Here is a 17,597-nt window from a genome sequence, read left to right on the forward strand (position 1 = left end):
GGGGAGGTAGCAGTGGTGGTAGTACGTGTGTCCATGTACGCTTATCTAGGCATTCCTTCGTCCAAAATAGATCTCTGGAGGGAGCAAGGGGGAAGGAGGTGTGGACTACTAACAAAAAGAAGATTCCCTTTTGTGTCATCAGACCCAAGGCAAAACCCTCAGTCATTCCAACTCTTTTGTCTTTCTGCCACATTCGTTTACAAAATCTGGCCATCAAAAATCCTTAGTAGCCCTCCAAGTCACCTCTTCCTCTCTGTCTCATCTATCAGATTGTGGTATTCACGATGGAAATGTCTTTAATTACTTCCCATGATCAAATACATCTATCTATGCCCTTTGGCCTAGCATATGGGGCTCTTGGACCAAATGTTAATGCAACATCGTATGCCCGACACACAGTGAGGCCAAACAAACTGAAACGTTGGAGTTTGGGGCAGAGTAAGGTTCACTACAGGGCCATGCAAGGAGACAGGTGGCTCATGCCCTAAAAGCCCCGAACTCCGTGAACGGTTTCGGCAAAGCACTCTTAAAAGCCAGGTGAAGGGTCGGGTGGGTGTGTGATCAGCTTGTGCACCACTCTCTGTCTGGCTAACGGTGAGGTAGCGGGGCGGTGTCTCAGGGGTTAACATCATCAGTCCTTAGGCTCCAGGAGGCCTGGGGGCTGTGTGCTCTGGTCAAGTAATTAACATCTTCCATTTGTTGGAGGTGTGGGAGTGTGTGTGGGGCTTCACATCTGCAAAACCACTCAGGAAATGTGCATCACACACTATCAACCAGGTACTTCAGAGAGGAGCTCCAGCAGGGGATGCAGGCCAAGGCCTGCCTCCCCTCGCCCCCCAAGGCCCCATGGGGTCCTGCTCCGTTACACAAACTCATCCATGTTGCAGCTTTATCTCCCATGCCTCTCCAGCCATAGGCAAGCATTTTGTTTCCCCCAGGACTCTTTATTTCTGCACATACTCCTGTCTGTCTGCTATGACCTCCTTTCCTCTGTCTACCTAGTGATGAGCTCCTATGCAGCCTTATGCCCCAAACCCAATAACTCCTCTGAGAAGACTTCCCTGACTACACCCCCTTCCCCTTGCCCTTATTCAACCCCTCAACCCAGACCCACATAGAATTACCTACTTTCTCCTTTGTGCTCCCATAGCCTCCTACCTATCCCTCTATTGTAGCCCTTACCTATATATAGTCTTCTTTAACCATTAAAGCCCTGGTTTCAATGCACTTTTCTTTTATAGATTAAAGATATGAATGCTGTTTGATCTGTGGCACCTATTTTTTCCAGAGTATAGTTTCCCTTTGCAGGTTTGTTGTTTTTTCTTTGTTTTGGTTGATGGTTTTAAGGGACGTACCAGATTTCTCAGTCAAAGTTACCAATTATTTTCCCATACAATTCTTTTTAAACATAAAATGTTTTCCCATCCAAATATTTGATAGATATTACATTTAACTTTATCTAGGCTTTTGATTTTCTAACTTTAACTTAAAAAAAATATTTATTTATTTTCGGCTGTGTTGGGTCTTTGTTGCTGCATGTGGGCTTTCTCTAGTTGTGGCGAGCGGTTGCGGTGCGCGGGCTTCTCATTGCAGTGGCTTCTCTTGTTGCGGAGCATGGGCTCTAGATGCTCAGGCTTCAGTAGTTGTGGCTCACGGGCTTAGTTGCTCCGCAGCATGTGGGATCTTCCCAGACCAGGGATTGAACCCATGCCCCCTGCATTGGAAGGCGGATTCTTAACCACTGTGCCACCAGGGAAGTCCCCTACATTTAACTTTTTAATCCTTATGGTATTTATCTTGTGCATGATATGACACAAGATCTAATTACATATTTGCCTAAAAGCTAATCAACTGTCCTAAAATCATTTACTGAACAAAGTTTTTCTCCTATATTGCTTTTTATGGCTTTGTATCATATGTGAAGTTCTCATATCTGTTAGCAAGTGCTTTTGGACTATTTAATCAGTTGTGGGGTTTTTTTTTTGAGACCAAAAAAAAAAAGCTCAGAGTGAGAGTACAGAATCTGCCTGGCTATTCAGGATGAATAGGAAACCATATTCATTCATTCATATTCATTCATTCATTCATATAAGATGAACAGGAAACCATATTCCTTCCCAAGGGCACGTGCAGCTGTAAAGGGTCACAAAAACCATCTTCTCTGAGTGCCTACTGTTTTCTTACTCTTTGGAAAATCTTGTTCTCTGAGGCCAGAGACTATCAGAAAATTCAATTTTTGAGATTGTATCAGTAAGAATGAAACATCCCAATCTTGCATGGAGGTTCTAACTCACTCTGACACAGAGAAGCAGACTTGATTTACAATGCAGGCGCAGAGCTTCAGGTAAGGTGTTTCTGAATGCGACATTCTACATTTATCCACGGAAACAGGACCCTGAGGTCATTTTGCAGTCCAGACCTCAGGCTGGCCCCTCTACTCCCAACCCTTCTCTGCTTTGAGCCGATCAAAACTTTGTCTCGTGGTTTCTCTGGTGCCCGGTCTCCACTGTTACAATGAATCAGTCGTGGGGCTACAGGTTTTGTCCTTGATGGTCTTAGGCTGCTGACTGCATTAGACATACTGTTCTCTTCTTGAGTTAGTGCCCTTAATTATTATAGTTTAATAATATGGGTTTTTTTCATTGTTATCAGAAGGTTCTCAAACTTTTGGGGTTTTCAGACCCTCTTTTACACTCTTAAAAATCATTGAGAATTCCAAAGAGCTTTTGTTTGTGTTATATTAATCGATATATTCCATATCAGAAAATTAAAACTAAGAAAATAAAAAATATTTGTTTCTATATTAATTTTAAAAACTAGGAAACTCATTACGTGTTAACATAAATATCAATAACATTTTTTATGAAAAATAATTATATTCCAAAACAAAGGAAATTTAGTAGGAGAAATGGCATTGTTTTAAATTCATGTTAATTCCTTTAATGTTTGGCATAACAGAAGACATTCCTGCTTCTGCATTCAATCTGTTGTGATATCACGTACTATGCAACCACTGGGAAACTTCACTGTATATTTGTGAAAGAATGGGAGTGAAAAAGAGTGAAGAAAGACTTAATATTGTTATGAAAGCAATTTCGATACTGTGAACCCCTTGAAAGAGTTTCTAGGACTCTAGATACCCCCAGACCATAGTCTGAGGACCACTGGTCTTAGCTATTCTAGCTTGTAGTTTCTCAGATGAAGTTTAGAATGTTTTGTCTCTTAATTTGGGAGGCAGTAATTATGTATTTAAAATCTTGTCTTCTCACTGAAGGATATCCTATGTCTCTCCAATTATAAAATACTTTACAGATGATTTCTCGATAGTCTTGCATTTTCCTTTTCAGATCTCCCACCTTTCTCATTTTTTATCATTCCTAGTTATTTTATGTTCTTTGTTGCTATTGTGAACGGGATCCATTTTTCCCACTGTATTTTAATTGGTCATTGTTGGCCTCTTACAATTTTGTATGTGGCCATTTGCTTACTCTTTATTAATTCTTATGTTAAATAATATATTTGGTATGATCTAGTTTTTAAAGAAAGAACTAGAAAATTTGAATCCGTTTATATAATGCTACTATTGATACGATATTCTCAATACTCTGAGATATCATCACACATTAGATGAAACATACGATATTCTGAGAAAAACCCACTGTTCAAATTCTAGGTTTCAAAGATATTTTATGAGGAAAATATCATAAATATGCTGAATGCCCTTTTGGCATCTACTCAAATGATCGTATTTTTTCCTTAAGACAGATGCATTGATTAAGACTAGAAGACGCCTGTTCGGTCTTCTAGAATTCTTCCAATTTTGGGGCATCGCGGATGACAGACCCGTTTAGATTATTAACAGAATCAAATGCCATTTTGATTGTCGTTCTCACCTTTTGAAGGGGAGGAAGGCATAAGCATGCCCCACATGTCCCTTAGGCTGTTCAGGGAACCTGGCCAGCACAGACCCGTCCGGTGAGCTCAGGCAGGGCACAGAGAGGACCAGCCAGAGGGTTGGTGATTGACAGGCCTCCTCCCTAAGGCAGAAGTTCCTTCGCAGGCCGCTCAAGTGAACTGCTATCTGCGGGGGAGACCTCATTAGTCATTTTCCCTCTCAATTTCAAGGTCGGAGCCCGCTGGCCTCGAGGTGACATCCTCGTGGCACGAGGCCCACGGAGTTTGGGGGAAGTTCTTGGGGGAAGACACCGCACATCGCTAGGAGACTTCGCTTCAGGAAAGTGGGTCTGTCCGAGGGGGCTCCAGGGACGCCGGGGTCCTCTCCCTTTCCCCCGGGCTCCAGGCCAGGGCGGCGCGGCCGAACGCCATGAAGCCCCTCGCAGCCTCGGCCGCCAGTCCCGGGCCCTGCGAGGAGCGCGGGGCGGACGGCGCGGCCTCCCCCACCACCGGCGGTCCCGGGGGAAGGCGGCGCCCGCGGGCGGGAGGGAGAACGTTCTTCCAGAGCCTGGCGAGGGGCCGCCCCCTCGAGCGCCCCGCCCCCGGCCGTCCCGCCCCGCACGCCCGAGGGGTGGATGGAGACGCCGGCTTCCGGCCCAGGTAGGGGTCTGGGCCTCGGCGGCGGGGAGCCGCGGGCCTGGCGGCGTCGCTTCCCCGGCCACTGGGGGCGGGAACCCCGCGTCCACCCCGGGGAACCGGACCGGGAACGGGAGGGGGGCTCGTGGGGACCGCGCGCCTCGTCCCGACCGAGTCTCGGGAACCTGTGGCCCGCGCCGCGCCGGCTCAACCCGAGGGAACGCCTGTTCAGGGCTGACTTCTCTGGCAGCAGGTCGGTGGAGCTGGGGCTCCAGACGCATCTGTAAAGTTTCCTTTTTAAGGAGAACGTGCAGACAGGAAAGAGCGTTGTGATATTGAGAAGTAGAGAAATCCTCCCAGAGACGATGTCATCTCGACTTGCTCACCAACAGCGCTGTTCTGTAGTAGTTTATATTTGCACCTTGCTAGGATTTTCCTACGAGAAATTTAAAAAAAATTTTTAATAATATTTTATTATTATTGGAATGATTGTTGGCTATAAGCCTTGAAATAGACATTGTAATGGCCCTAAAATTAAAAAAAAATTTTTTTTTTGAGAAAATTTGAAAACCCAAAGAATCCTTATAGGTTTTGTTGTCTCTGGAGTTTTCTTGGTGATTGAATGGGTGCCCTTAACGCCTCTTAATTTTTTTTTGTAATTCTCATTGGTCCAGTAACTTTAGAGTTATTTTATGCCTGCACAGAATGTGAGGTGTTCCGTGTTACTTGTGCAAATAATGCTAAACCTGAGGAATAAATTGTCGTTGAGCCATACTACCTAAACGTTTCTAGGTTCAACTTCTAAATACTTTCCATAGATCCTTGATGCTTATCCTGTGACACCTTGACTCGTTTGTTGTGTGTTACAGGCCCAGGATCACAGCTGCAGTCTGGATACTCACTCTACGTCATGATATCCGAACATTATTATGCATTCTTTTCAAGCTTTGCTAAGGGTAGGTGATAAAAGTCGACAAGTGTTCTGGATTTGCCGGAGCCTAAGTGCCAAGTTTTGACAGATAAATGACGGTGCATGTTATTCATGCCGTATTGATTTTTATTATATTATAAAAGATAATTGTTTTCAAATGGGGAAATTTAGAAATGTGTAAGATTGCAAAGATAACTTGTTCTTTATGAGTATATTGATGTGAAGTCTAGGCATGTGAAAAATTACTCTCATTTGTCTTAGTCCTTTTTTATTATTATCGTTGGGAACCAGAAAAGCACAAAGTAAAAGATTCAATGTGGTGATCTTTAATAGCAGACTATATCTATTTGGAGAGATTTTGGTCAGTCACATAAGGCATTGTCCTGCACTTCCTTTTTCAACTGTATCTTTACAGCTTATTTTTTTTTGTGCAAATATTCTTTGAAAAGTAACTTTTATCTGTCAAGTCCAATCTATTTGAAAGTCCATTAGTTGCTACTAATAGTGTGATAAACAGATATTTGAAAGTGCAAATATACTTTAGACTATATAGATGTAAAGTATGTACAGTTTTGATGTAAGGATGTTTGATCATTTTAATAATTTCTGCAATGTCAGTGCTGTAAACTATTTACTTCCTTTTTTTTTTTTTTTTTTTTTAACCCAACAAATGAGGGTCTCTTCATTAGTTTTTTCCCTGGATTGATAATTTGAAAGATTGTATCTAACAAACTCCCTTTCCTTTGCATAGGAAACAAACTCAGTTATCCTTAGAGGGTAAACAGATTTCCATTAGACTTTCAAACTAATTCACAGAAGACCCCTTACCACTTTAAGGACACACAGGGAGTCAGGAACCTCAAGTTGGGAAGCATTACTCTTTAATACTGAAATCATCTATCACTGAACAGAAAATTTCTTTTTTTTAAAAATAAATTTAGTTATTTTATTTTTGGCTGCATTGGGTCTTTATTGCTGTGCGCGGGCTTTCTCTAGTTGTGGCGCGCGGGCTTCTCATTGCGGTGGCTTCTCTTGCTGCAGAGCATGGGCTCTAGGCACGCGGGCTCAGTAGTTGTGGCGCACGGGCTTAGTTGCTCCGCGGCACGTGAGATCTTCCTGGACCAGGGCTCGAACCTGTGTCCCCTGCATTGGCAGGCAGAATCTTAACCACTGAACCACCAGGGAAGTCCTCAAATTTCTACCATGGACTTTGACCTGGTTTGTTTCTTGACTCTTCCATTTACCACCATTATGACCTTAAAAACTCAGTCTATTCTTTCCTTCTCTAATATTATTTCTAGGAAATTGTCCATTTAATCTTTTTTTAAGTTTCTTGATATAAAATTGTATCCTTTTATGATCTTTTTAGTCTCTGCTGTAATTTGTTAGTCTTTCATCCTTAGTACTGTCCATCTGTGCCTTCTCTCTTGTTTGGTTTTTTTCTTGATCAGTCTTGATAGAGGCTTGTCTATTTTTAAAAAATTCTGTTTGAAGAACTATTATATTTATCAATCCTCTAATCTGTCTTATTCTTTTTCTGTAATGTCTTTCTTTAATTTCAACTCTTAGCTTCCTTTTTTCTACACTTTTTGCTTTTATTTTGTAATTATATAATTTTTAGCTTTTCTTCCTTTGTAATAGAAAATTTGAGGCTATCTGTTTTCCTCTGTGTACTGTTTCAGCTGTATCCCATACATTTTCATGAGTAGTATTTTTATTATTATTCAGTTCTAAGTCTATTTTAAAATGGTCATTACATTTCCTCTTTGGCTCTTTAATTGCTCCTTTTAAAGTATCCAAGTGTATAGGTTTTTAAAAATTTATCTAATAGTTGTTGATTTCTTAATTACATCGCAGTCATATGTGCTCAGGAAGAGTATTCATTATTAGACACAGGATTTCATGTGTATTCAGGATATCCATTCAATTTTCTTTGTTAATTGTTTAAATTTTATCTATTCTTAAGAACTTTTTTCTCCACTTGATCCAAAAATCACTGGCAAGATGTGTTAAAATCTCCCACTAAAATTGTGACCTTCTCCATTTTTCTTTGTATGTCTTTCAGTTCTTATTTTACGTATTTTGGGTCTCTGTTTTGAGCTTTTCTATTTTCTTGGTAAATTAAGTCTTTGATTATTATGTCGTGATCCTCTTTACGTCTAGTAAATATTTTTCCTTAGAGTACATTTTGTCTGATGTTAATCTAGCCACGTCACTTTCTTTTGTTGAATATTTACATGGTACCATTATTTTATTTCCAGTCTATCTCTGTCTGTAGTTTATGTGAATCTCATGCAAACAGCCAGAAGCTACCGGTTTCTGTCTTTTGACTGGTGAGTTTGGTCCATTTACAATTCTTGTGATTACTGACATATTTATAATTGTTTCCACAGGGCTATTTTATGCTTTCTATTTCTTCTGCATTTTTTATGCTTCCTTTATTCTCTTTTCCTGAGTTTTTTGATTGAATGAGTTTGTTAATATCACTTTTTCTCTTTTAATATTATGCATAGTATTTTGAGGGTCTAGTGTTTAAGTATTTGACATGTATATCTTAAAGTCTAAAGTTATTATTTCTTTTTTTTTTTTTTTTAAGCAAGGCAATGCTTTTTTTTTTTTTAATTTATTTTTTATTTATTTATTTTTGCCTGTGTTGGGTCTTCGTTTCTGTGCGAGGGCTCTCTCTAGTTGCGGCAAGTGGGGGCCACTCTTCATCGCGGTGCACGGGCCTCTCACTGTCGCGGCCTCTCTTGTTGCGGAGCACAGGCTCCAGACGCGCAGGCTCAGTAGTTGTGGCACACGGGCCCAGTTGCCCCACGGCATGTGGGATCTTCCCAGACCAGGGCTCGAACCCGTGTGCCCTGCATTGGCAGGCAGATTGTCAACCACTGCACCACCAGGGAAGCCCCTAAAGTTATTATTTCTAATTGCCTCTTTAACTATATGAGGAACTTAAGAACATTTTAAATTCTATCACTCTGCTTTTGATTATTATTGTTCATTTTTGTCTATTATTGTTGCTTACAGTCAGTGTAGTTTAGATTTACACACATGTGTAACAATTTATTTACTGTTTTTGGCAATTGAGACCTTCCTTGTGAGACCATTATCATTCTTCAGAGACATCCTTTAGAAGTTCTCTTTCTCAGGGGTCACTGTCGTTAAACTCAGTTTTTTTTTCTGGTGAAAAATATCTTTAATCTGCCTTTGATCTTGAAGGATACTTTTGTTTGTTCTAGATTAACAGTTATTTTATTTCAGCATTTTGAATATTATACTACTGTTTTCTATTGAAATATCAGCAGTCACTCTAATTGTTTCCTTCTCTGTGTAATATATCTTTTCTATTCGGTTGGTTTTAAGAGCTTCTCATTGTCTTTGGTTTTCTGTCATTTCATTGCAGTGTATCTAACTGTGGATTTTCAAAAAAAATTTACTGAGCTTCCTAAATTTGAGTGTTTATACCTTTCACCTGCTTGGGAAAACTTCCAGCCACTGTCTATTGCTTTTTCTCCATTCTCTCCTTCTCAAACTGATTAGATGCCTGTTAGACTGAATCAGTCGGAAAACAGAATTAATACCAAGTAGTTCGACAGAGGGAATTTAATATGGTGCTATGGTCTGAATGTTTGTATCCTCCCCAAATTCATATTTTTAAATCCTAACCGCCAGGGTAATGGTGTTGGGTATGAGGCCTTTGGGAAGTGATTAGGTCACAAGGGCAGAGCCTCATGAATGGGATTAGCATTGTATAAAAGAGACCCCAGAGAGCGAGCGCCTCCCTTCCACCATGTGGGATTACAGCAAAAAGACAGCTGTCTAGAAAGAAAGTGAACACACACCCAACACCACATCTACCAGCACCATGATCTTGGATTTCCTAGCCTCTAGAACTGTGAGAAATAAATGTTTGTTGTTTATAATCCACCCATTTTATATTGTTTTTGCTAGAGCAACCTGAACAGACTAAGACATATGGGGGATTAGTTACAAATGTTTTAGGACAGGGGTCCCCAAGCCCCAGGCTGCACAGCAGGAGGTGAGCGACAGGCTTGTGAGCGAAGCTTTATCTGCCGCTCTCCATCGCTCCCCATCACTTGCATTACCGCCTGAGCCATCCCCGCCCCCATGGAAAAATCGTCTTCCATGAAACCGGTCCCTGGTGCCAAAAAGGTTGGGGACTGCTGTTTTAAGATATCTGAAAGCCAAATGGGACAATGAGGCAAACTAAAAGTTAGCAATAGCAAAAAACTGTTGTCACGCCTCAGGCTCTAGAGTTACAGCAAGGAGATAGTCTTACCAGAATTCAGAAGCTGAGGCCATCTAGAACCATGGCAGGTCTGCTCTACAGGAACAGGGATCGCTGGGGAGATACAGCCACTGATGGAGACACCACAAAACCCAGAGAAAGCAGAGGAGAAATATCCTCCTACCATCCAGTCTCCTGCCTGGCACTCTCACTGACAGCATCTAGCAGGGGAGGAAGCCAGTGGGACAAGGAGTTTGGGAAATACAGTTTTGAGATGTCAGCCCCCAAGATTCAGGACACGGAAGGTCATGCATGGATCTGAGAGCAAGCAGACCATTCTGGTCTCCCTTCCATATCTTTCAATTTGGCTCTCCTGTTTTTCTTTACTTTGTTTCCCTATACTACATACGGAGTAATATTTTTATTGTGGTAAAATGTACATTACATACAGTTTACCCTTTTAACCATTTTAAAATGTGCAGTTCTGTGGCTGTAAGTACATTCATGTTGTTGTACAATGATCACCACCATCCACCTCACAACTTCTTTTATCTTCCCAAACTGAGACTCTACCTGTTAAGTAATAATTCCCATTTCCCTTCCCTGATCTAATAATTCCCATTTCCCTTCCCTGATCTAGCAACCACAATTGTACTTTCCCTGATCTAGCAACCACAACTGTACTTTCTGTCTGTGAATTCGACCATTCTGGGTACTATGTATAAGTGGAATCATACAATATTTGACCTTTTGTGACAGGCTTTTCTTTTCACAACACATAAGGCCTTCTAGGCTTTTCCATGTTGTAGCATGTGTCAGAATTTTCTTCCCTTTTAAGGCTGAATCACATTCTATTATATGTAATACAACATTTTATTTATCCATTCATCCACTGATGGACATGCGGGCTGCTTCCACCTTTTAGCTGTTGTGAGTAATACTGATATGAACATGGATGTACAAATAACTCTTTGAGACCCTCCTTTCAATTATTTTGGATATATACCCAGAAGTAGAATTGCTGGATCATGTGGTAATTCAGTATTTTTCTGAGGAAACACTATGTCATTTTCCACAGCAGTTGCACTATTTTACATTCCCACCAGCAATCACAAGAGTTTCAGTTTCTCCACACCCTGAACAACACTTGTTTTTTGTTATTTGATAATAGCCATGTTAATGGTTGTGAAGTAGTGTCTCTTCATGGTTTTGATTTGCATTTTCCTAAGGATTAGTGATTCCGTATGCTTATTGGCCATTTGTATATATCTTCTTTGGACAAATGTCTGTTCAGGTCCTTTGCCCATTTTTAAAATTAGGTTATTTTGTTGTTGTATTGTAGGCATTCTTTAACCCTTTATCGGGTATATGACTTACAAATATTTTCTTCTATCTTGTGGGTTGTCTGTTCACTCTGTTGATGGTGTCCTTTGAGGTACAAGAGTTTTTAATTTTTTATGAAGTCTAATTTATCTATTTTTTCCTCTTACCTGTGCTTTGGTGTCAGATTCAAGAAATCACTGCCAAATTCAGTGTCATGTAGCTTTTCCTATATATTTTCTTCTAATTTTTATGGTTTTAGCTCTTATGTTTAGGTCTTTGACCTATTTTGTGTCAGTTTTTGCATGTGGTGTAGCATGAGGATTCAACTTCATTCTTTTGCATGTGGATTTCCAATTTTCTCAACACAAATTGTTAAAAAGACTTATTTCCTCATCGAATGGTCTTGACAGTCTTGTTGAAAATTACTTGACCATATATGTGAGGTTTTATTTCTGGGCTCTCCATTTGATTCCCTTGGTCTATGTGTTTGTCCTTGTGGCAGTAGAACACTGAGTTGATTACTGTAGCTTTGTAATAAGTTTTGAAAGCAGGAAGTGTGAGAGACCTTCAACTATATTCTTCTTTTTCAGTATTGTTTGGGTTATTGGAAGTGAGATTATTATTATTATTTGAGATTCCGTTTGACTTTGGGATGGATTTTTTTCTATTTATGCAAAAAATCTCATTGGGATTTTGATAGGGAGTGCATTGAATCTACAGATTGCTTTGGGCAGTACACATAGACATCTTAACAATATCGTCTTCCAATATATGAACACGACATGTCTTTCCATTTCTTTGTGTCTTCTTTAATTTCTTTCAGCATTGTTTTGTAGTTTTCACTATATAAGTCTCTCACCCTTCTTGGTTAAATTTATTCCTAAGTATTTTTTTTGGTGTTATTATAAATAGAATCACTTTCTTAATTTCTCTTTTGCGTTCATTGTTAAGTGTATAGAAATTCAACTGATATTTGCATGTTGATTTTGCATCCCATAACTTTCCTGAATTCATGTATTAGTTCTGACAGCCTTTGTGGATTCTTTAGGGTTTTCTACATATAAGATCAAGTCACCTGTGAATAGAGATAATTTTATTCTTCCTTTCCAATTTAGATGCCTTTTATTTCTTTTTAATAAATTTATTTATTTATTTATATTTTATTTTTGGCTGTGTTGGGTCTTCGTTGCTGCGCTTGGGCTTTCTCTAGTTGTGGCGAGCGGGGGCTACTCTTCGTTGCGATCTGCGGGCTACTCTTTGTCGTGATGTGTGGGCTTCTCACTGCAGTGGCTTCTCTTGTTGTAGAGCACGGGCTCTAGGCACACGGGCTTCAGAAGTTGTGGCATGCAGGCTCAGTAGTTGTGGCACACGGGCTTAGTTGCTCCGTGGCATGTGGGATCTTCCCGGACCAGGGCTCGAACCCGTGTCCCCTGCGTTGGCAGGCAGATTCTTTTTTTTTTTTTTTTTAATAATTAATTAATTAATTTTTGTCTGTGTTGGGTCTTCGTTTCTGTGTGAGGGCTTTCTCTAGTTGCGGCAAGCGGGGGCCACTCTTCATCGCGGTGCGAGGGCCTCTCACTATCGTGGCATCTCTTGCTGCAGAGCACAGGCTCCAGACATGCAGGCTCAGTAGTTGTGGCTCACGGGCCTAGTTGCTCTGCGGCACGTGGGATCTTCCCAGACCAGGGCTCGAACCCTTGTCCCCCTGCATTGGCAGGCAGATTCTCAACCACTGAGCCACCAGGGAAGCCCGGCAGGCAGATTCTTAACCACTGCACCACCAGGGAAGTCCCATATTTCTTTTTCTGGATTGCTTGCTCTGGCCAGGACTTCCAGTACTATGTTGGATAGAAATGGCAAAAGTAGGCATTCTTGCCTGGATGATACTTACAGAGTATTTCCTGTGTGCCAGTCATGGTTTTAGAGTCTTTGGGATACATCAGTGAACAACCTGGATAAAATTTTAGCCCTCGTGGGGCTTACATTCTAGTAGCATAGAAAAAATAATAAATAAAACATAATAAACAAGAAATAATATAATGTGCCAAAGAGGTAATAAGTGTTATGAAAATAGAACAGGGTGAGGGGGACCAAGAGTTGGGAGGCAGGATGGAGTAGAGGACAGCAGGTTGAGATTTTAAATAGGATGGTTAGGGTAGGTCTTATTGAAAAGTGATGGCTGATGTAAGACTAGGAGGAAGTAAGCCATGAGGCTTCCTGGAGAATGAGCATTCTGGACAGAGGGAAGAGACAGCCCAATGAGAGATCATCCTGTGTATGCTGTGTATTAGAATGAGCCTGCAGGCAGTTTGATTATTTTAGTAAAGAAGAATTAAGTGCAGCTTTACAAAAGCAGTCAGAATAATTGTTGAGATGAGTGTTAAGATCCTGAAGTAAGATACATTTTTATTGTATTATGGTCCTTTCTTCTATCATGAGAAAAACCTCAGTAGCTCAATATATAATAAATCAACTAAAAAAGGTGATTTTTCATTTTAAAATGTAGCTTTGTAAGTACCTTTTCAGAGTTATGGTAAATACATAGATCAAAATACAGTAAATATATATGTCAAAAGTAATTCTTTAGATTACATGATCATATAATTAAAAACAATTATATGTTTCAGTTTTATGAGCTAGAGAATTATTTTTTTTTTATTCTTTGGGTGCTGAAGACTAGAAAAAATATAAACATTGCTATGTAGAATGCAATTTACTGTAATCATTAAATAGTTGTTTACTAACTGTGACATTTTATTTTATTCTTAAAAAATAAACAACTGTGTATTTGAAAAGTATAGTTTAGGAGTCATAAGGCTTGTTTCTATTCTAATTCTTGAAATTCTTTACTGTTTAATTCTGAGGAAGTCTTTTTAGTGTTCTTTTGCCTAAAAGTTTTGTTTTAAATGGGACTTAATTAAGTGTATTCAGTTTCCAAAATGCCTATGCATTTGTCATTTTGTGATTATTGTTTTATAATGTAGCAATGCACTGCTTTAAATATTTCTCTTACTATGAACTGTTAAAGAGGAAATTCTATTTTAGATAAACTCCTGTTCTTGTTTAATGTCCAGCTCTAGTACTGCTAATTTCTGTATCTTTTCAGATACTTCAGAATTAATTGCTTCTTCACCTGGGCGACCATAGCATTTTATGCCTATCTCTATTACCTATCACTTTTCATAATATAGTTACATATTTATTTATCTATCCACAAGTTACCTATCTTTGTATCCCCAAAACTCTAAAATACTTTGCACACATTTGGTGTTCAGTCGTTTTTAACTGAATTCATATGCCTGTATATTTAAAGACCAACAGTTAATCCCTAATATTAAAAAAGCAGAAATTAAAATAGTGTTCCATAACATTGCCACTGAAAAGGCAATATTCCATAAAATGAATGGTTTTCCTGGTTGAAAACTCCTACTTCAGGCATTTAATAAGATTTAATTTGGTCTTTTGGTCTAAATTTTACCTCATATGGATGGCATAAACGCTTATTTGCATGACTCAAGTAGATAGATGTAAAAAGTAGTTATCTTGTGACTGATTATGAAATCACTAAAGTGGATGATTATTACTGATTACCTCCTACTTGTTTCTTTGCATTTCGGATCAAAAGCACGAATTTCATAAGGATTAAGTGTTGTAAGAACTATTCCTAAGTGTGTTTTTATGTAGTGATGTAATTTTCAGCAGGCATTCATAGCCATTTACTGGATGATGTCCCCTTAAATATAATGAATCAGAATATGATCCTTATTTTGTTTAGATTTTCAAATTCTTTTCAGCTCCTCCTAATCCTTATTTCTCTCTCCCATTTAAAAACTCTTTTGGAAGAACCATATTGATTCACTTATTCAGCAGCTATGTATTTAACATCTACTATATGCCAGGCACAGAGTGAGGCATTGTAAGATTGGTAAGTGAACAAGAGAGATAAGATCTCAGTTCTCAGAATTAACAGATAAATAAACATTTGCCCATTTAGCGATCATTTACTAATTGTCTGCAATGTGTTAGGCATCATTCTGGGAACTGTGGCTACAGCGGTAAAAATAACAAAGTCTGTACCCTCTGTAGCTTACATGTTGATGGAGGAATAAAATATACAGGGAAGACTTTTCTAAAAATGTTATATGTGAGCTGAGATATGATGGATGAGATGGAACAGAAGGAAAAGACTGAGGCCAAACAGCAATTACTGATGATAAATAGAATGAACTCCTCATGTTTGATGCACGTTGGTTTGTATTTTCTGAGATAAGATTAAGTTTATTAATGCTTCCGTTTTGTCACTTAATTATTAAATGAGGGCGTCGGTTGGGAAGTTTTGTGGGAGGCGATGGACAGCAAAGAGGGAACAATTTGAGGAGAGAGAAATTTGAGGACAGAGATCACTGTGAAATAGTTAATCACCCCAGAGAGAAGAGAATACACAAACCAGGGAAGTGCAGTAGCATTGCTGGGCAGCACTGAGGGTCTACTTGCAAGTTTTTTATCCTGAATTTAAAGTGAAACGATACAGCCTAGTTGTGTGGTTTTCTCTAGCTACAGGCACAGGTGTGAAGAAGATGCAGAGTTTAACCAGAGTTGGTTTCTTAACCCCAGGAGACTGGTGGTGGAGAAAGAGAAGAACAAGAGTGCTGAGGGCATTTGCAAGGAAGTTATAATAATTCAAGCTGTAGAATTTATGCTGGGGAAGGAGAAAATGAAGAGGGAATGAAGACTGAAGAGAGCTGACAGATATAAAGAAAGCGAGGAATCAATGGATTGGTGGATTAAATGAGGTTGAAAGTTGTGGCCAGACAAGTGAATTTCATGGGCTAATATTAGTATGTAATATTAACACATTTATTAATAGATGTGTTTCTATGTGTATGCATACACATACAAGCACAACTGCATCAACTTTTTTTTTTTTTTGCATCAACGTTTTAACATAGAAAAGAGGGAGGTTTTGCACAGATAACTGAAAAATTCTGAGGACCGCTACAAGTTCTGGTTTCTCTTTCTGTTCCTTTTTTTTTCCTTTGTAATTTTATAGAAATGGTTGAATGCAGTATAAGGGGAACATGAAAGGCTAAAAGCTTTACTTGGAAGATCTTATCTTAGCTTATATATAAAATCTCTTTAAAAATCACTTGACCTTATTGGCCATATTCTCCTAATTATTTCAGCACTGTGCCAGGTGCTGGGCATACAGTAATACCAGGTCAAGGTGGGTTCAGAGTGGTCTTGGAGTGCAGAGGTGGGCACGCAACCCAAATGGGATGGAGAGTGGTCACATTTGGAGGGAATGACATCTAAGCTAACATCTGAAAAGATAAGTAGTAGCAAAGAAACCACAGAAGTGGGAGGGAATAGTGTATATGAAGATCCTCAAGCAAGAAAGAAATGACCTGAGGGATCCCGAGTGGCTGGTTTGTAGTGTCTGAGGGAAGAGGTGTTGAGACATGAGGCTAGGAAATTAAGCAAGGGCCATATTTTAAAGGACGTGGTAGTTTATGTGAAAGAAATTTCATCCTAAAAGCACTGGGGGACCGATCATTGGGTTTTACATAGACCAGTGATATAAAACACTATCATTTTAAAGTGTGGGATTTGCTTTGATGGAGAAGTTGAATTTTATCATCTCTGAGGTTCATTCTAAAATTCTTTGATTCATGAGTATAAAGCAGTAAATCAAAATGATTTAAATATGTGCCTCTTATTTTAATCTGAAAATAATTAGTAGCAATTAAAGTGGAACTGTATTAAACATAGAAAGCTCTGCTTATAAAGCATTATTAAACTCATATTCGTCTGTTTGCAAAAAAGAATTGAAATTAAAATTTTTCCATGACTCTGAGTACATTTGGTTACTGCTGTGTATTTTCCATATTAGTGAAAATATTAGATAATTTCCCATGAGTTTATGTGTGCCATTTAATATCACCAGTCAAATGTAGATGAAACTCTGTGCTTTTTCTCTCCAGTGATTTAAACTTTTAAGATGCTTCCATTAATTGGAAAAACAATCATCTTTGATAACTTTCCCGATCCTTCTGATACATGGGAAATCACTGAAACAATCGGCAAAGGAACTTATGGAAAAGTTTTTAAAGTGTTGAATAAGAAAAATGGCCAAAAAGCAGCAGTCAAAATTCTGGATCCGATTCATGTAAGTCACATTGGTTTCTTTTTTTCCTGCTAAATAACTTTTAAAAAAAATCTGTATTAAACAGTTAAAAAGTCTCTAGGTATCTTATCTTGATTTATTTATCACAATGTCAGTTACAGTTGGAAGAAAATGTTTAAAGAAAAAAAGTCTACTTGTTAGAGGTTCCTTGTTTATATGCTTAACATTTATAATAAGGTACAATAAATACTTGATACATGAATAAATATATAATGCAAATAAGTATATAAATGATACAACTCTCAACAGCTCAACAGTTGATTTAATATTATTTTAGATTTCAAAGTTTTCTCAGAATACAGATTTATGGGTCTAGATGTAATCCTAAAATGTCATCTGTACCAGATCTCCTTTTCTTCCTGTGTTTATTTAGGCTTCAG

The 17,597-nt window shown here is 38.9% G+C and overlaps 1 protein-coding gene across 27 annotated transcripts in view; it reads left to right on the plus strand.

Moving 5' to 3' along the window:
• Positions 1-4,501: 4,501 nt before the first annotated feature.
• The window catches only part of MYO3A (myosin IIIA), a 188,188-nt gene continuing 175,092 nt past the window's right edge, over positions 4,502-17,597 (plus strand). For 26 of the 27 annotated variants that reach the window (XR_014242597.1, XR_014242598.1, XR_014242599.1 and 23 more), the window contains exons 1-3: positions 4,502-4,554; positions 5,400-5,486; positions 17,015-17,199. Coding sequence is in view for 18 of the 27 variants with exons in the window: in XM_082385245.1 (XP_082241371.1) it covers positions 17,032-17,199 (168 nt within the window). In the remaining 9 variants the exon portion in view is untranslated. The other variant, XM_082385235.1, reaches the window with a different exon arrangement.

The sequence above is a fragment of the Balaenoptera borealis genome (assembly GCF_965194805.1).
Source record: "Balaenoptera borealis genome assembly, chromosome: 3".
Lineage (NCBI taxonomy): Eukaryota > Metazoa > Chordata > Mammalia > Artiodactyla > Balaenopteridae > Balaenoptera > Balaenoptera borealis.